We start from the raw sequence: 21,016 nt of genomic DNA, 5'->3' as shown, positions 1-21,016 counted from the left end.
CGGGCTGACACTTTGAGGTAGGTGCCCCTCTGTACTATAGCCGCACAAGAACACTGCTAGGAACAGAACCTGGCTCTCAGATCCTGGCAACAGACTCTGGTGCTGGCTGACACTTTGAGGGAGGTGCCCCTCTGTACTCTAGCCACACAAGAACACTGCTAGGAACAGAGCCTGGCTCTCAGATCCTAGCAACAGACTCTGGTGCGGGCTGACACTTTGAGGGAGGTGCCCCTCTGTACTCTAGCCAGAGAACACTGCTAGGAACAGAGCCTGGCTCTCAGATCCTAGCAACAGACTCTGGTGCGGGCTGACACTTTGAGGGAGGTGCCCCTCTGTACTCTAGCCAGAGAACACTGCTAGGAACAGAGCCTGGCTCTCAGATCCTGGAAACAGACTCTGGTGCGGGCTGACACTTTGAGGTAGGTGCCCCTCTGTACTCTAGCCGCACAAGAACACTGCTAGGAACAGAACCTGGCTCTCAGATCCTGGCAACAGACTCTGGTGCGGGCTGACACTGAGGTAGGTGCCCCTCTGTACTCTAGCGGCACAAGAACACTGCTAGAAACAGAGCCTGGCTCTCAGATCCTGGAAACAGACTCTGGTGCGGGCTGACACTTTGAGGTAGGTGCCCCTCTGTACTCTAGCTGCACAAGAACACTGCTAGGAACAGAGCCTGGCTCCCAGATCCTGGCAAAAGACTCTGGTGCGGGCTGACACTTTGAGGTAGGTGCCCCTCTGTACTCTAGCCGCACAAGAACACTGCTAGGAACAGAGCCTGGCTCTCAGATCCTAGCAACAGACTCTGGTGCGGGCTGACACTGAGGTAGGTGCCCCTCTGTACTCTAGCGGCACAAGAACACTGCTAGGAACAGAGCCTGGCTCTCAGATCCTGGAAACAGACTCTGGTGCGGGCTGACTCTTTGAGGTAGGTGCCCCTCTGTACTCTAGCCGCACAAGAACACTGCTAGGAACAGAGCCTGGCTCCCAGATCCTGGCAAAAGACTCTGGTGCGGGCTGACACTTTGAGGTAGGTGCCCCTCTGTACTCTAGCCGCACAAGAACACTGCTAGGAACAGAGCCTGGCTCTCAGATCCTAGCAACAGACTCTGGTGCGGGCTGACACTTTGAGGGAGGTGCCCCTCTGTACTCTAGCCAGAGAACACTGCTAGGAACAGAGCCTGGCTCTCAGATCCTAGCAACAGACTCTGGTGCGGGCTGACACTTTGAGGGAGGTGCCCCTCTGTACTCTAGCCAGAGAACACTGCTAGGAACAGAGCCCGGGATTATGCTGAGAACAAGAAGAATGAGAGTCCTTTACATTATTGCAGATGAGGTTTCCAACACACGGCATGTTTTATCCTGGCATTACATGTTATTGCTCGGGACTAATCAATAAAGACAGTTGTTGCATGTTTACATACCCAATGTTTTCCATTAGTTTCAGTAGAATGTGAACATATCACATGTGTGTACATGTCAGGAATTCCTGCCCCCTTCCTCAAGCTTCTCCGAGCTATCGATCCAGCTTACCCACTGGGTGACTCATTCTTATAAGGAAGGCAAGCATGCAGTCGCCTGGGAGGTGGAGGCGTCGTGATGATGAGCCCTTCTTCAGCATCACAGCAACATGGCGGGCTCTGAAGACACACATGCACGCTCATGGCTGGACACTTCCAGCATGTTCTGGCAATGCACATTCCAGCCATAGAAACATGAACCCAGCCAGTTTCCGAGTGTGAGAAGGAATGTCTCTGGTCTATCCCAGTAGTCCAATCAGAGGAGAGTCTGGAATGTTTCACCTAGGTTCTTGCCCATTATCCAAAAGACTTATTTCCAGAAGACATATATCTGTCTTCCTTGACCCGCCTGTGATGAATCAACTTCCAGGGCACCAGAGGTCCAGGGCTGAACATCGGTTTCTAAACCATCAATCAGCCCCACACCTCTAGTACACCAGAAGGGATCTGAACAATTTTGGTAACGTGGACGGAACGGCAGGCTTATCTCCACAAGGTCGCTGATCGTTGGTTAGTTGCAACACAGCAAAAATACAATTATTGCCCAATGATAAAATGGACTGCTCAGTCAAGTTTGTATACCAATATCTACTTTATTATTATACAACAGACAGTTCTAGCACACTACAAAATACAACCCACCACACTGTAAAGGAACACAGAGGAATGACAGTTTCACGAAGGAAAGGGATGCTCTCTGGATACTGACAGGAGGGTAGTTGGTAAAGTAATCAGTCTTACTGTTCAAGATTATTTGGTTCCAGCACCAAAGGGCCAAAGGTTCATAACTGTCTCTAGGGGCCTTCGGAGAAGGACCAGGGGGGCAGAACCACAATGTACCTGGTGCTGAATACGTTCTTGGTGCTCGACAGCTTTGAGTTGGTTCCAGAGCGCTTTGCAGCCCTTGAAACAGAGTTAATGGCAGGAGATAGCTGCGATTACCAGGCAGCAGGCAGTTCGGCAAGCGAGGCTGGATGGACGTCTGCAGGCTGTCCGGCACTGCAACGTAGGACCAAGAATCATTGTCTCTGTGCTTGTTGGCAGATCTGGAATGCTGGTTGAGGCGGCGTGGGCGGCTCTTGTGACTGTAGCGTGACAACAGTCAGCGGAGCATCCGGATGCGCTTTGAGGGCTCGACTGTCTCAAAAAATGTCCTTAAAAGATGGACGTTGGATGATGCTTGTGTGGCACTCCTCCTAGCTTCTTTGCAGGGTTCGTTCAAGGCGGATGGGCCAAACCTCAGGAGAGTGATTGCAGGCAACGGCCTTGTCCTTTGTCCAGAGACTCTCCGGCACTTCCCACCTAGGAAGCTTGCTGTCAGAACCTAGCAGGGCATGCTGTGTGCTGGCTGGGTACTGGTTCTGGAGCTGATGGACGGGTCCTCTGAGTCCAGTAACTCCCTCTGTTCCCTGGGAGATGTTTAGGGGAAGGATCTTGCTTCCCTCTTGGAGCTCCTGGCCTTCCTTCACTGGCGGAAGATGTAAGGTAGTCTGTACCTTCAGCTCGGGTTCAAATTAGTCCTTCTTCTTACTCCTTTCAAAATCGTCAGATGATCTCCTAAGTGAGGGGTTCAGCTCTCTTTTGAAGCCAAATGGACCCAGTGATTAGTGCAGGCTAGGCCTACCTTAATGAACCCATCCTGGGTCCCCACCAACAATCTTCTGTCATGTATGAGGTTAGGACCAGGGTGCTCGGCAACAAGACAGACAATGGGTGACAGTATGCTGTAAAACTGCTGCACAGGAGGTAAGCGTCTTAACTTAAACATCCTTCAAGGATCTATTGCTTACAAAGAGCTCACATGTAGATACATCATAACATTTTGATTTGCTATAATTCTTGTGTAGAATACAGAACTCTACAGGGACGCGAGACACGCGCGCCTCTTTCGATCACAGGTCAGTGAGCCAAACATAATAGTATAACATGGTTTCGTGGACCCTCACGGTTCCTGGGCACTATCTACTAACACGCATGGGTTTTGTCACGAAATGGCACACTCCAAAATAATTTAAGAAAGGAATGTTGTGTTCTACTTACATGCATTAAAAACGGCATTAGAAATGTGCAAATATCAAATTACACTAACACACACCGCGGGATCAGTGTTTAACATAAAGTAAACCGACAAACAGGTATAACAACTTTATCTTCACCGTGACTGGTCACGAAATATGATTTATCGATGACAACAAGTTAACAATGTGAATGTAGATATTTTCAAATGTGGACTGTGTGAAAAAGGAAAGTAATTTTGGACACCTGTGCATTTTTTCTCTCTATATTTTCTCTCTCTATCTATATGTGATTACATGTTGGTCTGTCTACTGTGGGCACCCTGTTACCGTTTCAAATTCTATAATTGCTTATTTATGTTTGTTTTTGTTTTGTTTTATTCATATTTATATAGCGCACAACAGCCCGAGGACATCGTGGCACTTGTTACAGTACAAAGCTTAGTTACTTAGTTACATGGTCATTAGCAATATATAAACAGGTTGCAATATAGTTACATAGTCATTAGCAGTATATATACAGGTTACAATATAGTTATATTACAGTTGTGTTATATTACAATATACATGGCAGAAGTGGAGGAGGCAGTCCTCCACTTGCTAGTTGAGGAGAGTGGCCTTGAGGTTGTTGCAGAAGACAGAGATGGAAGTTTCAGCTCTAAGGGTGGCAGGGAGTGAGTTCCAGAGTTTCTGTGCAATATAGGAGAAGCCTAGACCTCCCGCTGTGGCTCTCTTTATGCGTGGTATGTGTAGCTGGTTGGTGTACTGAGCTCTGGTGGGGCGAGTGGATGTGGTCCTTGATATTGCTTCAGATAGGTATGCTGGAGCGGTTTTGTTGATGCACCTGTGAGTGATGGTGAGGATTTTCAGAGTAATACGGTCTTTGACCTGGAGCCACTGGGCTTCACGTCTGGCGTGGGATATATGGTCTCTTCTAGGGATGCTCATGGCGGCTCTGAGGGCATTGTTTTGTGTGGTTTGCAGTCCGTGAATGTTTTTGGCGGAGGTGCCAGCTAGAAGGCGTTGCAATAATCGAGTTTGGCTCCTATAGTTGCTCTAGCTATGGCCAAGCGGTTGGGGGTGGATAAGTAGGGTTTAATGGCATTGATGAGTTTGGTGCTGAACGCTGATGCAGAGGCTATGGCGCTGACTTGTTTGTTCATCGATAGATTTGCATCAATGTGAACACCTAGAGTCTTGACAGAGGATGATACGGAGATGGTTGAGTTGTCTATGTTGAAGTTGTTGTATTGGGGCTTAGTTTCGAAATTGTGTTTGTCTGGCCCAGGAGAGAATTTCAGTCTTCTCCCCGTTAAGACAGAGGCCGTTGATTGCCATCCAAGCTTGGATAGTGGCATAGATGTTGTGAAGGGCCGTGGCGTCTTGGTGATAGAGTCCAGATAGGGGTAAAAGTATTTGAGTGTCGTCTGCATAGTTTGTATATGCAACACCCATGGAGTCAAGTAGGTCGAAGAGGGGTTTTGTGAAGAGGTTAAGAGGTTATAAAGGGTGGGGGCTGTACAAGATCCTTGGGGGACACCACAGTTTATAGTGGTAGGATCTGCATTAGCTGTGTCGGAGCAGACCTTCATGGCTCTTCCTTCAAGGAAGGAAGTGATCCAGGATGCTGCTTGATTAGAGAAATGGGCTGCATGGGTGAGGTGGGTGGTGAGTGTTTGGTGATCTACCAGGTCAAAAGCAGCTGATATATTGAGGAGGAGGAGCAAGACAGGTTTGCCTTTGTCCATGATCTGTGAGATATGATTTTGTAGGTCTAATAAGGAGGATTCTGTTCCATGCCCGACACGGAAGCCAGATTGTCTTTTGCCTAGTATGGAGTTAGCTTCTATGTATGATTGGATCTGGATGTGAGCTGCTTTGTCCAAGATTTTTAGGAGGAACAGGACTGTCATTATTGGTCTGTAGTTGTTGGGTTGCGCTGGGTCAAGTGTGGCCTTTTTTAGAAGTGGCCGCACACAGGCTTCCTTGAGATTGTTTAGGACAGTTCCTGTTTGGAAAGATGCGTTAATGAAGGCAGTAATCAGGGGTGCTAGGTCATTGGCGCATTCCTTGATGATTTTGGGAGGGCAAATGTCTGCTTTGCAGAGGGATGGTTTGAGGTTTTTGATGAGATTGAGGACCTCAGGTTCAGTGACGTTTCTGAAGGAGAATTGAGCGTGTTTGAGATTACTATGCTTGTCTTGTGTAGGGCGGTTGTTTTTTTGGTTTGGGAGGGCTTTGCAGTGGTTTTGGATTTTGTTCTGGAGGAGTTTTATTTTGTTGAGCATGGCGGACTGAATGCTGGCACACCAGGCTTTGTCTTTAGTTATCTCGTCAACGGTAGCAAGAGGAGTGACCAATTCATTAAAGATTGTGAATAGTTCTTTAGCTTGGGAGTTGGCCTTTGAGATCCTATCATTGAAGGAGTTGTATTTTGCTGCTAAGATGGCTTTTTATATTGGAGGGTTATTTGTTTGAAGAGGCTCTTATTTAGATCACTCGGATCCGTTTGCCAGTTTTTAAGCGACTAGCGATTTTGAGCTCGGAGGGTTTGGAGTTCTTCCGAGAACCAAGAGTTGCAGTGAAATTATTTTTTTTCTTTCTTGCTTTCACGTGGGGCTATAGAGTTTATGGCATTGGTGAGAATATGATTGAATATAGCTTATAGTGTATTTGGGTCCTGAGAATAAGGTGGTGCTAGGCAGGGGCTTTTAAGGTGGGGACACAAGTTGTCTGCATTGAGTTTTTTTAGAACTTCTTATTGTGGCAGGTGGTGCGTGGGTGAGAGTCTTAAGTTTAGGGTTGGTGGGGATGAGGAATTCAATGCATGTGTGGTCCGTCCAAGGAAGGGCGGTGTTTGAGGTAATGTTGGATGCACAGTTGTGATCCATGACCCAGTCAAGGGTGCAGCCATTGGAGTGAGTGGGGTGAGGACTCTTTGGGAGAAACCTAAGTCTGCGAGTTCTTTAGCTAGGGTTGCGGCTGATTTATCCTTAGGATCATTGTATCCTAAATTTAAGTCTCCTAATAGAAGGATTTTGGAGGACTTTTTAATGTTGTTGCTGAGTCGATGGGAGAGGTGCTCTTGGAAGTCAGCTGGGAGTTCGGGAGGTCTGTATAGGATGTGGATGTTGATTAGATTATTGGGGGAGAGCGTAAGCTTGGCTGATAGCGTATCAGCATTACCACCCCATGTACTATGGTCTGCTAATCTAATGGATAATGAGTCTTTGTGGATAAGGGCGACTCCCCCTCCAATCTTATCAAATCTATCTTGCCTAAGGATGGTGTAGCCTGTGGGTAGGGCTAGTGCGATGGCTGGGCAGGAGCATCATTGAGCCAGGATTCGGTGATGCAAAGTAAGTCCAGATTAAGTGTGGATAGTAGATCATTTATCTCGAGGGCATGTGCAGGTAGGGAGTGTATGTTCAGTAGTGCACATTTAAGAGGTGGGTGTTGTGTTCCTTTGATGTTTTTGTTTGTACTCGTATGGGGTGAAGTGTGCTTGTTGTGGTGTGTGGTAGTGAGGAGCTTAGTGTGAAGTAATGTAGAGGCACGTTGGGGTGGTGGGGGGAGAGGGGCAGTGCCTATGCTCATCTTAGTATGGGGTAGTGGTGCAGTGAGGGTGCCTAATCTGGTGTTTTATAGTCGTGATGGGTGTGGGTGAGCAGAGTAAATACCTAGGATGTGATCGATTTCTGAGATTGCGGAGTCTGGTGGCTAGGCTAGGTGGCCGAGACTGTGTGATTTTGTAGTCTGGTGCTGCGGCATGTGAAATTAGTGCCGGGCGCTGGGTGAGGTGTGCTGGGAATATGTGGGGAGGCGTAGAGACCATTATAGTGAGGGCTATAAGGATGGCTTTTCGGCTGGCTGAGCGGAGTGTGGCAGGGAGAGTGCGGGAGAGTGAAACTATGCTATGATTGGGAGGTGCATTCTTGGGCATCATGATCGTGGAGAGTGGCTGTGTGTGTGTGTGTGTGTGTGTGTGTGTGTGTGTGCAGCTGGTGTGTGCCGCTGGTATGTCACATAAATGACAGGGGGATCCTGTGACTAGTGCTAGGTAGTTCAGAGGTAGGGCATAATAGGTAGCAGTTCATCAAAATACAATGCCTAAATTCGATTTTCTAAGTGGGGCAGGCAGAGGCTAAATGGTGGCAGGGCATAATAGGTAGTAGTTGGCTGCACAATAAGATACAGTACAAGTGGATAAGCAATACTGGTAAATGTGCTAAATAGTATTGGTATAAGAAAGGGTGAGGTGGAGACCCGCTAGATACTACAACAATAAGGCACACAAATAATATAGTTGATGTTTTAATTGTAGCAGAAACAGCCGACACGTGTTTCGACACGCTGGTCGTTCTCAGAGCTGAGTAGTTAGTAGATCATGATTATAACAACAACAAAAAAGGAGTTACAAATCAGAGTTGATACACACATTAACAACATCATCGCACAAAAAATGGTGATTGAAATTAGAACAAAACAAATATACCACAACACATTGTATAATACAAACAATTGTTGGCATACCGTGAACCAGGGTTGGAGAGTGGAGTACGCGAGGTGGAAGCAGTTGCAAGAATTAAAACAGATCAAAAATTGTATGATGAGTATAGTCATTTTTGAAAATGTTCAACCTGTGAATACAATACTAGAATGGTGATCCCATTTAATGTATACAGCACTCAGAGTGTGGAAAAATATAAAGAGGGACAATCCCTTTGAACAGTGCGCAGAGACACCGGAGCCACCAGCCATGCATTGAAAACACCAATTACTCATTAATCGAATAGAGAGAATGTCTTATTGCAACATATAAATGGTCACCAAATGGCCCTTGAGAAATCAAAAGAGAGTCCTGACAGGAAGAGACTAGAGTCCAAAGGGAACAAAATAGTAAATAGTCTAAGCTTACCGTACGCAAGACAAATATGTTGATAAATCGTGGTGGGGTAATCCCTAAACCAAAATAACCATGGGTGAAAAATAAAGTAACACTCAATAAACTGATCAGATTATTGTGCAGAGGACCCAAAACTAAAGGTGAAGAATATCAAATTAGCATACCACAAAAAAGAAGGCGATGTGAGACTCAATCGGACATCGCATACAGATAACAATCCCTGCCGTAATGGCCGCACAAGTATATTACCTTGGAAACAAAAGTAAACAATATCGTAAGGATACTGGTTATAAAGGAACGGAAAACAATTGTGCTAGAGCCGGGCTGGCAAAGTACTTACTCGTAAATCGAGCGAACAAATAACACGGAAATCCCCGAAAGCAGTTGTCCGGGTAAAAGAGAGGAAAGAAATACGGGATAACGGCCGACGTCACGGCGGTGACGTTGGCAGCGTCGCACAGATCGGACGTCGCATGAATGACGTCAGATGTAAACAAAAAATGGTATTAGCGGTCTAATGCTAAATTGGCATAAGGGTCGAGTTACAATAATGAAAAATATATAGGATCATTAAACGAATGCTATTACATGTAATGTAAATAATGAAATACGGTCGCAATAACAAGAATAACTGGGAGATAATGGCGAATAATCCCAAAAACAGCATTAAAAATGAGCCGTACCGGCATACAGTACAGAGAGTGGTGAAACCAAGCAGCAGAGTGAATGCAAATGCAGGGAACAAAATACTAGATGTTACAAACAAGTAGAACTATTATTGTACAAGAGTAAAGCATATTGGTCAATATGGAAGATAAAACAAAACAAGCTAAGTATACAAGGTGCTGGTGCCGTCATGCGATGTTTAGTGGCTCCGGCGTAGTGCAACTCGATTCACCAATTTAGGACATACAGTTCATTGTGAAATAGACAGGAAGATGTTATAAAAAGACAGACATCTCATTATCAGTATTGAGACCCCGTGTGGTGCAACGTAATAAACAAATAAGTTTAGCCTCCATTTGGCGTAGTTTCAATTGAAGATTGCCACCCCTTTTCCCCTTATGTGCCTTCATCAAGCCAATAAAACGTAAATCCTCAATATTATCCAGCTGGTGTTCCAATTGCCAATGGACAGCCAAAGGTGATTTAGATTCAGGCATCTTTAAGCTGGACAAGTGTTCCCTTATTCGGATACGAAGTTGGCGAATAGTGCTGCCCACATACAATTTCTCACAGGTACAAACAATAGCATAGACCACATGGGTGGTTTTACAGTTAATGAAATCACGTATGTCAATTTGAGATCCAAATTTGTCACAGAAGATTTTACATTTGGTGACAGCCCAAGGACATTGGTTGCAATGGCCACATTTGTGAAAACCAACCGGCTGTTGTAGCCAAGTAGAGGTAGTTGGTTGTTTACTGAAAAAGGAGGGACTCACTAGATTTTTAATCGTGGGAGCTCGGGTGAAAGTAAACTTTGGTTTGGGTGTCAAGCAAGGTTGTAAATCTTTGTCCAGTCTTAGAATGTGCCAATGTTTGGCAACTATTTTGTACAAAAGGGAAGAATCATCCGTGAACAGTGTAATTAGAGAAATATATGGGGGATGTTCTTTTGGCCTGGTCACATTAGTCATGAGGTCATGTTGGTCAATTAGGGTAAATTTCGAATAAGCTTTATGAATAACATTTGTACCCTCGGTTGAGGAATCGCTGATTGAGGATATTACATTCTCTGTCAAAATCTTTAGGTAAGGAACAATTACGTCCGGCCCTATGGAATTCACCCATTGGGATATTATTAATAGTGGCGCGTTGATGGTTGCTGTGAGCAGCCAAAATTGAGTTCACTTCAGTAGGTTTTCTGAAAGTACTAGTGTATATATTATTATTTTCTAGAAAAATATGTAAATCAAGAAAGTCAATTTGACATGGGTTACAAAGGCCAATGAGGCTGATTCCAAATCCATAAGTGTTAGCATGACATAGAAAAGCAGTAAAGGAGTCTTCAGAACCCTTCCAAATCAGAAAGATATCATCAATGTAACGGCGCCACATCACAATGTTTGACACAAATTTGCACTTGATTGAGTATATGCGTTTCTTCATAGAAGGCCATGAATAGATTAGCCAAAGAGGACGACCAGCGTCCGAAACACGTGTCGGCTGTTTCTGCTACAATTAAAACATCAACTATATTATTTGTGTGCCTTATTGTTGTAGTATCTAGCGCGCCTCCACCTCACCCTTTCTTCTACCAATTTTCAGTTCCAGCCAGGGTGGTCTGGCTGCGTGGGTGGTAATGCTGCTGACGCCTTACAATTTTTGATAGAACTTTTACTGCAATCAGTGATTACTAGCGCACAGACTTTATTTGCGAACCCACAGCTTTTCTTCAATTGTGCTAAATAGTATAGTGAGATATTATATATCAACAATAGACCAGGTGATAGCAAGCAATTGTTCAAAGTAATTTAATTGATTAAAGTGCAGGCTTTGTTGGTGTTGATGCACATATGTTATTTGTTGTAAAATATGTTGGTGTAAACAGCGTGTGTCTAAACAAGCAGACAAGGAATGTGATTGTCTTGGATACAAAGGCCAGAACATGTGGCCCTGAAGAAGGACAGTAGTGCGAAATGCATAGGCCTTACACATGTTCCTTTGATGCCTCTAAATAAAATCCACCACTTGTTTGGTGTTGTTAAGCAAAATAAAAAGCACATATATCTTCATAACAAAGTGCTCCAGATAAATTGCCTTATTTTACTTGATTTGGAAAATGTGGAAAAAGAACAAACAAACCGACAAATAGATCTACCCTTCTTGGGCTAGAGGGTGTGCGGTCCACACCGATGGCTCATAAGCCTTGGTCCTACCTCTTCAACATATACCCACCCATCTTCCTGCTGGTTGTAGTTCAAAGTGTATCCCTCGTTAACTGAGCCCTCTAGTACTCTTGATTAAAGTGCAGGCTTCTCTTGAAGTATGTGCTGGTAGCAGACTTCCTGTCTCTCCCAAATCACATCCTTCATCCCTCTGAAAGGGGTCTGCTATGTAGGGACACCTGCGGCAACTGCTGGACCCAGACAGGCCATTCAATGCCTTTCATAAAGAGAGGTGGGAACTAGCTTCAAGTTGACACATTGCATACAAAAGGGGTATTAGTCCCGCCTTCCGTTTGTCTCTTCCGGCAACCAAGCCTCTCCTGTAGGCTTGCTTCAATTATCTTGTTAGTATGCACTGCCACCAGCCGGAATAGCCAAAAGGAAGGCAGATCCATGGAGGCTTTTTATATTTAAATTAGGGTGCTCATGGCTGGAGGAAGGTGTGCCCTCCCCCTTCTGGAGATGCTTTGATGTACCTGGGGCTGTCACATTCCAGCTGAATATGGAAGGGGAAGATGGCACCTGTAGGCTGTGTCTTCCCGGAGTACATGTGACTATGCGTTTTGTGCGGTAAGCAGAGGGACTGTGTGCAGAATGCCCTCACACAGTCCTTGGAGGTTGATTTCCCATCATTCATTCTCATTATTAAAAAATCAAAAAGCCCAGACGAGAGCACTCTCCCCGTGTCAAACAGTCAGATAATATTTATGCAGCCGGGCAGGTGAGTAATACAGCTGGTTTAAAAGCTGGTTTAAAAGCTGAAAATGAATACGCTTAAATCGATCAGATACTCACTTTATCAGTGCGAAGATATATTTTGCACTCCCTATCTTTGATTGTCATCTGGAGTTATCGTTACCATAGCCTTCTAGAACATTCTGCATTCCCTATTCTCTTTCCAATAGGTTTTGCATACATGGTAGACACCAAGCACTGCCCCCCTGGAGCAATTATGCTATCATGAAGTAGCCCCCTTGTCTGCAGTTGTATTTGAAATGTTATGAATATATTTTTCCTCATATTGCGTAGTCTAAAGTAAAGTCATATTTCCAAAGTGCATGCACCATCTCCTGTTTTTGAATTTCTCTAACTAAATGAATTGGCCATCCTGAAAGAAGTCCGTCAAAGGTAGTAACCCCAACACTTTTCACACTCTGTATGCACAGTTTCTCGGGTGATAGCTCAGCTCTTGCTACATGAATACAGTGAGCGGATCAGAAGACGGAGTCAGACACACTATGCACATGTTTATTTTCCTTTTCATAAAATGATAAAGAAAAGGCCCATCGCGCCCTATTGCTATGGGGATTTCCGCTAAAGGTGCTCGTCTGTCGTCAGGAAGTCTAAACATAACTCTATCTGCCCCTACCATTAATATGAACAACTTTTAATCTCTCTTATCTTCTCTCCCCTCTTCCATTGCTCCTCTTTACTCTTTGGTCTACCTGTTTCTCATCTTGCCCCCCTCAAATCTATCTACCACTCAGCCGTCCGTACCCTCTGTCTCCTTGCCCTGCATGACTCCATTTCTTCTTCACTTTCCTTCCTTGGCTGGCTTCCCTTCCACTCCCAATTAAAATTTAATTTCCTATGTCTAGTCTTTAAATCTCTCCATGATCTTGCTCCCCCTTATCTCTCCTCTCTCCTCTCCTTCTACACTCCTTTCCGCTCCCTTCGTTCAGCTGACCACTTCCTTCTCACCGTCCCTCTTTCCCCATGTGCCACCTCCCGTTTCCGCTCCTTTCAGCATCTAGCCCCCCCTGCACTGGAACTCCTTACCTCTCTCAATCCGCTCTCTGCCTACCTTTTCCACCTTCTGCACTTCCCTGAAATCTCTCCTTCTCCATTGCCCGCCATGAAACCTTCTCCACCTCTCAATCTCTCTCCTTCCCTTGAATCTACCCTATGATCCTCTCTCTGCCCTCCCCCTTCCCCTTCCCCTCCCTCATTTTCACCCTTATACCCCTTCTGTTTCCCTCCTCCTTCCCTTCCTCACCCCTCCCTCTTCCCTCACAGATTAATTGCTCTACTTACTGTTTTATTGGTTTGATTCATGATTGTAAATTGCTTCTACTGTTATAATGTTCTATGTATTCTGTTGTTGTAATGTAAAGCGCTTTGGATTAAAGTGCTATATAAACACAATAAATACAAATACAAATACAAACTCAAAGTGGGCCAAAAGAATGTCTTTCCTCTTTTGGCCGTTTCCCTTGATGCCTTCTCTCCTGCAGCTTTCTCTTGCGGGGTGTTTATCAAAAGTCTTTCTTCTTTTGGCCGCTTCCCTCAATGCTTTCTCTTCTGCAGCTTTCTCTCACAGGTGTTTATGGAATGTCTTTCCTCTTTTGGCCGCTTCCCTCAATGCCTTCTCTCCTGCAGCTTTCTCTCGTGGGTTGTTTATCGAATGTTTTGCTTCTTTTGTCCGCTTCCCTCAATGCCTTCTCTCCTGCAGCTTTCTCTCGTGGGTTATCGAATGTTTTGCTTCTTTTGTCCGCTTCCCTCAATGCCTTCTCTCCTGCAGCTTTCTCTCGGGGTGTTTATCTTGTCTTTCTTCTTTTGGCCACTTCCCTCGATGCCTTCTCTCCTGCAACTTCTCTTGGGGCGTGTATCTTGTCTTTCTTGTTTTGGCCGCTTCCCCTGATGCCTTCTCTCCTGCAGCTTTCTCTCACGGGGTGTTTAGCAAATGTTTTGCTTCTTTTGTCCGCTTCCCTCAATGCCTTCTCTCCTGCTGCTTTCTCTCGCGGGGTGTTTATAGAATGTTTTGCTTCTTTTGTCTGCTTCCCTCAATGCCTTCTCTCCTGCAGCTTTCTCTGACGGGGTGTTTATCGAATGTCTTTCCTCTTTTGGCCGCTTCCCTCGATGCCTTCTCTCCTGCAGCTTTCTCTTAGGGCATTTTTCTTGTCTTTCTTGTTTTGGCCGCTTTCCTCGATACCTTCTTTTCTTCAGCTTCTCTCGGGGCGTTTATCTTGTCTTTCTTGTTTTGGCTGCTTCCCTCAATGCCTTCTCTCCTACAGCTTCTCTCGGAGTGTTTATCTTGTCTTTCTTCTTTTGGATTGTAATTCCATATAGCACCTTTTCCCCATCCTACCCCGTAGTGCAATCAGACACACTAATCTCTCCCCTTTCCGACACAAACACTGTCTTACCCCACAGAAGACAACAGACTAATAAAACTGTTTACCTTACATGTCCCAACCCAAGGGTCAGGCAAAGTCAGGCAATTGAACAGAACCTCACACACCTAATGGCCCATTCCTTTCCCTACAGGGATAAAAGGTGGGGCACAAGAGCACAATACGAGCAAGGCAGACCGCACAAGAGAGCTAACTCAGCACGGCAGTTCAAGAGGAGGAGAAAGACGGCGCGAACCGAGTCGGTGACAAGGGAGAAGCAACCTTGCCCTTTCCTACCGAGACCCGTGAATCCTCCACGGAAAGAATCTTAAGACCGCGAACAATAGCCAGTCAACATTGCAGAAGATGTCAACGGTACACTGGGCCCTCCTACGCTGATAACCAAGCCGGGGAGAGACGATTTTCTCTGTGGTACCAACCTTGACTCGAGAAAGAAGAAAGCCAAGTGGTTAATCACAGCTGGTGAGTCGAGGGGAGAGCTAATAAGAAACCAAACTGTGTTGAACCAAAAGTATCAAACGGCTAATTGAACTGTGAAAGTACAAAGAACTATTGATACTAAAAAGGGGGGGAAAACCAGCAACCGAGGAGTCTGGCACCACTTGGGTGCTCACTCCAGAAACTCTGGGCGATGACCGATTGTTAAACTATTGTTATCAGAAGGCCTTGGGGAGTGGCGAGAAACCGGTCAAAGTGGTCATACAGGGGTCTAGTAAAATCCTTGGTACAGTCAAAAGTCTTTGTGTAGAGGAGCAGCTGCATGCATGCAGGCCCTGATTGCAGAGAGGGGAAATGTTGGCTCATGCTGGGAAGGCTCAAGCGTGTACTGTGCTCCAGTATTCTACCTTGTCCCATGTTGAAAACGTGGGGAAGTGAGATTCCAACTACCGCATCCTGAAATAATCTTTGTGAACACTTACTTTTTTCTTATGAACATTATCCCACACTTCCTTTTTGCATTTACCGTAAGGATTGGCAATAGTTTTTTTTAGTAAAGGCCCTTTTATTTGACACAACGCCACTAGGACTGCCTTATTATTATTTGATGGTCGAAGCTCACTCCCATCTTAGATTTGGGTTTAAAATAGGCGTTTTTCCAACCTACCTTTGCAGTTTAATAAACACTCTTTAACTGTGATCACTTGTGTCTGTGCTTACTGTTGTCACCATGAGTTCCTTACAGCAGTAACAGAAAAAGAGGGAGAGGGGGAGGAGGGGAAGTGAAGGTTGGGATGAGCAAGTGTTGCGAAGTGACTATGCAGAGTTACGCATGCGTGGCCGGCAACGAGGCTCGCACATGCGCGTTAATAATAAAGACGGTCCACCCGACAGTTGCGGCCGGGGACCTGAGCATTACACACACGTCCCGTGTGTTCTCTGCAGCATGCGTGTGTGATTGCATGTGAGTGCAGGTGTGGGCCCTGGCCAGCCCACACCTTATAACACTGGCGACGAGGACGACACCGGAGCCCTGTATCACCACTCCGAAGGTGTCAGAGACAGAGGCTCTACTCCGTGTCAGCACGGACTCACGCGCATGGCCGGCGGCCATTTTGATCATACGCGGATCGCAGCGGTTGCGGCCCAGGAGGGTACTCGTGCGTCGGCTGCGATGCCCTGGCTGAGAAGCTCATTTTTGGAACTTTCCACAGCCCTACCTTGCAGAAGGGCTGTGGCATCAAAAAAAAAAAAAAAAACAAGAAGGAAAGAAAGACGAAGGGAGGTTGTCCCTGGTTGGGAAAGGAGGCTCCTAGAACTTTCTACACCCAAGTCCACAGGGCCTTCTGCTATCATCCTTCGGTGCTGGACACCCGCACTCGCATCCAGTGACTGGGCTGTTTTTTCAACCTTCGAAGAGCGCCAGTCTGTAAGTACTTTGCCCTGCTGCCATCATGGGTGAGGGAGGAGAAGAAGAGGGTGCCCCTGCGCCTGCCCACAGGGAACCAGGCTGCACCTCACTGAGGAGGTCCAACAAGGCCGAAACATGTCTGGGGTTGCTTGGTTTTCTGTGCAGAGGGGACCTGGCCTAGCAGTTCGGGCTGGGCTGCTACCTTCGGTGGCGGCAGCTGCTGACTGATTTGCACATGGCTGGTCCCCTTTTACAATGGCGCAGACGGGCTAAAAAACGGTGGTGTGGAAGGTTGCCCAGAGCAATTGCCAGTGGTTTAGATTAATTTGAAACCTTCCACCCATCACTTTTGTGGTCAGTTTGTTTCTCCTTGTGAGAGAGGGTATGCCCAGACGTGGGTCCCTTTCTCGCTGCGCCACAGGGAACCAGGCTGCACCTCACTGAGGAGGTCCAACAAGGCCGAAACATGTCTGGGGTTGCTTGGTTTTCTGTGCAGAGGGGACCTGGCCTAGCAGTTCGGGCTGGGCTGCTACCTTCGGTGGCGGCAGCTGCTGACTGATTTGCACATGGCTGGTCCCCTTTTACAATGGCGCAGACGGGCTAAAAAACGGTGGTGTGGAAGGTTGCCCAGAGCAATTGCCAGTGGTTTAGATTAATTTGAAACCTTCCACCCATCACTTTTGTGGTCAGTTTGTTTCTCCTTGTGAGAGAGGGTATGCCCAGACGTGGGTCCCTTTCTCGCTGCGCCACAGGGAACCAGGCTGCACCTCACTGAGGAGGTCCAACAAGGCCGAAACATGTCTGGGGTTGCTTGGTTTTCTGTGCAGAGGGGACCTGGCCTAGCAGTTCGGGCTGGGCTGCTACCTTCGGTGGCGGCAGCTGCTGACTGATTTGCACATGGCTGGTCCCCTTTTGCAATGGCGCAGACGGGCTAAAAAACGGTGGTGTGGAAGGTTCAGAGCAATTGCCAGTGGTTTAGATTAATTTGAAACCTTCCACCCATCACTTTTGAGGTCAGTTTGTTTCTCCTTGTGAGAGAGGCTTTGCCCAGACGTGGGTCCCTTGCTTGCTGCGCCACAGGGAACCAGGCTGCACCTCACTGAGGAGGTTCAACAAGGCCGAAACATGTCTGGGGTTGCTTGGTTTTCTGTGCAGAGGGGACCTGGCCTAGCAGTTCGGGCTGGGCTGCTACCTTCGGTGGCGGCAGCTGCTGACTGATTTGCACATGGCTGGTCCCCTTTTGCAATGGCGCAGATGGGCTAAAAAACGGTGGTGTGAAAGGTTGCCCAGAGCAATTGCCAGTGGTTTAGATTCATTCGAAACCTTCCACCCATCACTTTTGTGGTCACCACGCAATATGCAGAGCACATTTGCCCCCATGCCTGAATTTGACACCACTGGCCCACCATCCAAGCTGGGGCCAAAATGGCTTCTGAGGGTCAAGAAACTGGAAATGTTTTTCAGGGCCTCTGGGGAAGAGGATGACGACACGAAGATCGCCACCATGGTGTACTCTGCAGGCACGGAGGTCCACAGAATTTATGACTCTCTCAACATCCCGGTGGTCACGTATGATGCTGTAAAACAGGCTCTCCAAGATCATTTTCTTCCCATGGCAAATGTCGATTTCGACAGATTGGTTATGTGTGCGGGGAGGCAGCTGAAAGGGGAGTCGCTGGACCAGTTCTGTGCGCGGCTGAGGCACCTAGCGAGCACCTGCAGGTGGGTGAATGAGGAGGAGATGGTACGGATCCAGCTGCTGCAAGAAGACAAACAATAATGTTCCTTTTTGGTCGTGAGACCATTCGGATCGTGCAAGTGCAGTACCAGAAATGAGGGGCGAGGGGGAGGAGGAGAAGTGCCGAGCGGGGAGGAAAGGGCAGTGCCCCGGCGGGAGAGAGGAGAAGGGTACATTAAGTGCAAGTGAACAGGTTCACTTCACTTTGAGGAGAGGGGGCACAAGTTAGTGCTTGAGGAGAAGAGGGAAGGAGCCAGTGGCAAGGAGTGATTGCAGAATCTGCCAAGGCCAGAGAAAGGGAGGCCAGGGTTTTCCTTTCAAGATCCAAGTGAAAATTATTCGAAATGAATGGGATTCTGGTTCTTTTAAAATATATTCACTTTGCTTACCAGAGATAGGGTAGTTGTTCAAAAGATGTTATCCAATGTTTGGATGAATTCTAAAGAGACCCAGTTTCGAAATGCATTCGTTTTTTGAAAGGGGATGGAATGCGCTGCAACTTCCTGAAATTACTTTTCTGTCATTAAGCTCTTTTTTGCTAATTTGATAATATAAACAAAGTGAAAAGCTCATGCTATTGCTACCTCCATTTCTGAAAGCTGGGAGGGTTATCATTCTCCAACACACATCCCTTCACAGAAGTACCACCATCAGCCCCAGTAAAGTAGCCGATTTACCCCTCCCAATGGGCAGAACTCTCACCTGCAAGGTTGTCTCTCTGAACAATTCCCCGTTGGTGGGGTCTTGGGATCTGCACGGCTTCCTTGGCCGGTTGACGCAACACAAGCTGAAACAGACCATGTACAGAACGTAGGAGAAGCCAGAAGCCGAGAAATAGGAGCCCTTGTAGCGTTTCCATTTCTCATACACCAGCTCCTTCACCGGGGTCACGCCAAGTGTCCGATAGGCCTGGAAGAGGGGGTGCAAATAAAAGGGCTCATTAGTCATTGGGAAGAGAGGAAACTCTCCTATTCCTAATACATGTATTCGGTTTTTATTTGGTCACTATTGAATGTTAGCAGACTGGAATGTAAGAGGACATTCTAGTGCCTTTGGAAAGTTTGCTCTCCATCATGCCTGAGCCCCACCCTGTACACTGCGGTAGGAGGCCTCTAAAGGGTAGGTACCAAGAGTCCTGGTGTGATTGAGAAGGGGTTAAAGGGTAGGTACCAAGAGTCCTAGCGTGCTTGAGCGGGGTCCCATCTAAAGGGTAGGTACCAAGAGTCCTAACGTGCTTGAGAAGGGGTTAAAGGGTAGGTACCAAGAGTCCTAGCGTGCTTGAGCGGGGTCCCATCTAAAGGGTAGGTACCAAGAGTCCTAGCGTGCTTGAGAAGGGGTTAAAGGGTAGGTACCAAGCGTCCTAGCGTGCTTGAGCGGGGTCCCATCTAAAGGGTAGGTACCAAGAATCCTAGCGTGCTTGAGAAGGGGTTAAAGGGTAGGTACCAAGAGTCCTAGCGTGCTTGAGCGGGGTCCCATCTAAATGGTAGGTACCAAGAGTCCTAGCGTGCTTGAGCGGGGTCCCATCTAAAGGGTAGGTACCAAGAGTCCTAGCGTGCTTGAGCGGGGTCCCATCTAAAGGGTAGGTACCAAGAGTCCTAGCGTGCTTGAGCGGGGTCCCATCTAAAGGGTAGGTACCAAGAGTCCTAGCGTGCTTGAGCGGGGTCCCATCTAAAGGGTAGGTACCAAGAGTCCTAGCGTGCTTGAGCGGGGTCCCATCCAAAGGGTAGGTACCAAGAGTCCTAGTGTGCTTGAGCGGGGTCCCATCTAAAGGGTATGTACCAAGAGTCGTAGCGTGCTTGAGAAGGGGTTAAAGGGTAGGTACCAAGCGTCCTAGCGTGCTTGAGCGGGGTCCCATCTAAAGGGTAGGTACCAAGAATCCTAGCGTGCTTGAGAAGGGGTTAAAGGGTAGGTACCAAGAGTCCTAGCGTGCTTGAGCGGGGTCCCATCTAAATGGTAGGTACCAAGAGTCCTAGCGTGCTTGAGCGGGGTCCCATCTAAAGGGTAGGTACCAAGAGTCCTAGCGTGCTTGAGCGGGGTCCCATCTAAAGGGTAGGTACCAAGAGTCCTAGCGTGCTTGAGCGGGGTCCCATCTAAAGGGTAGGTACCAAGAGTCCTAGCGTGCTTGAGCGGGGTCCCATCCAAAGGGTTGGTACCAAGAGTCCTAGTGTGCTTGAGCGGGGTCCCATCTAAAGGGTATGTACCAAGAGTCGTAGCGTGCTTGAGAAGGGGTTAAAGGGTAGGTACCAAGAGTCCTAGCGTGCTTGAGCGGGGTCCCATCTAAAGGGCAGGTACCAAGAGTACTAGTGTGCTTGAGCGGGGTCCCATCTAAAGGGTAGGTACCAAGAGTCCTAGTGTGCTTGAGCGGGGTCCCATCTAAAGGGTAGGTACCAAGAGTCCTAGTGTGCTTGAGCGGGGTCCCATCTAAAGGGTAGGTACCAAGAGTCCTAGCATGCTGGAGCGGGGTCCCATCTAAAGGGTAGTTACCAAGAGTCCTAGTGTGCTTGAGCGGGGTCCCATCTAAAGGGTAGGTACCAAGAGTCCTAGCGTGCTGGAGCGGAGTCCCATTACTCTGGTCTCCCTCAGTCATTACAGGGGGTAGCCAGTCGACTGTAGTTTAGCCCCCTTCGCAATAAATAATACTCTCTGATGCTGGAGGCGGGGGCATCGTTTATAGCGCTGGGCGATTGTATGTAAGTTCCTTCCACATTACAGGGGTCTAGCAGTCTCTCTCATGGCCTTTTATTGTCGGTACAAACAGGGACCAGTGGTCGAAGTGAGCGGGAACTGTCAGGAGCGGTGCTCCTCTACTTTTTTTAATTAAGCTTTACTGTTCCTATACTTTTATTTTAAAAAGAAACCGTTCCGGAATGGTTTGGTTGTAAAATAAAAGTGTTTGAAGCAGTTGAAACTTGCACTTTCAGTGCACTATAGTGAACCTTCCTCTAAACAGTAGGCACATTTGTTTG

The 21,016-nt window shown here is 47.1% G+C and overlaps 1 protein-coding gene across 2 annotated transcripts in view; it reads right to left on the bottom strand.

Moving 5' to 3' along the window:
• The window catches only part of LOC138487598 (transient receptor potential cation channel subfamily V member 6-like), a 623,206-nt gene that overhangs the window by 373,319 nt on the left and 228,871 nt on the right, over nt 1-21,016 (bottom strand). For both annotated transcript variants that reach the window (XM_069614065.1, XM_069614066.1), the window contains exon 8: nt 18,753-18,959. In XM_069614065.1, coding sequence (XP_069470166.1) covers nt 18,753-18,959 — 207 coding nt within the window. The remainder of the gene's footprint in view (nt 1-18,752; nt 18,960-21,016) is intronic.

The sequence above is a fragment of the Ambystoma mexicanum genome, chromosome 9, assembly GCF_040938575.1.
Source record: "Ambystoma mexicanum isolate Mex_15411 chromosome 9, UKY_AmexF1_1, whole genome shotgun sequence".
NCBI classification, from domain to species: domain Eukaryota; kingdom Metazoa; phylum Chordata; class Amphibia; order Caudata; family Ambystomatidae; genus Ambystoma; species Ambystoma mexicanum.
The sequence above is the reverse complement of the archived record's forward strand: the minus strand, read 5'-3'. Positions and strand labels throughout refer to the sequence as shown.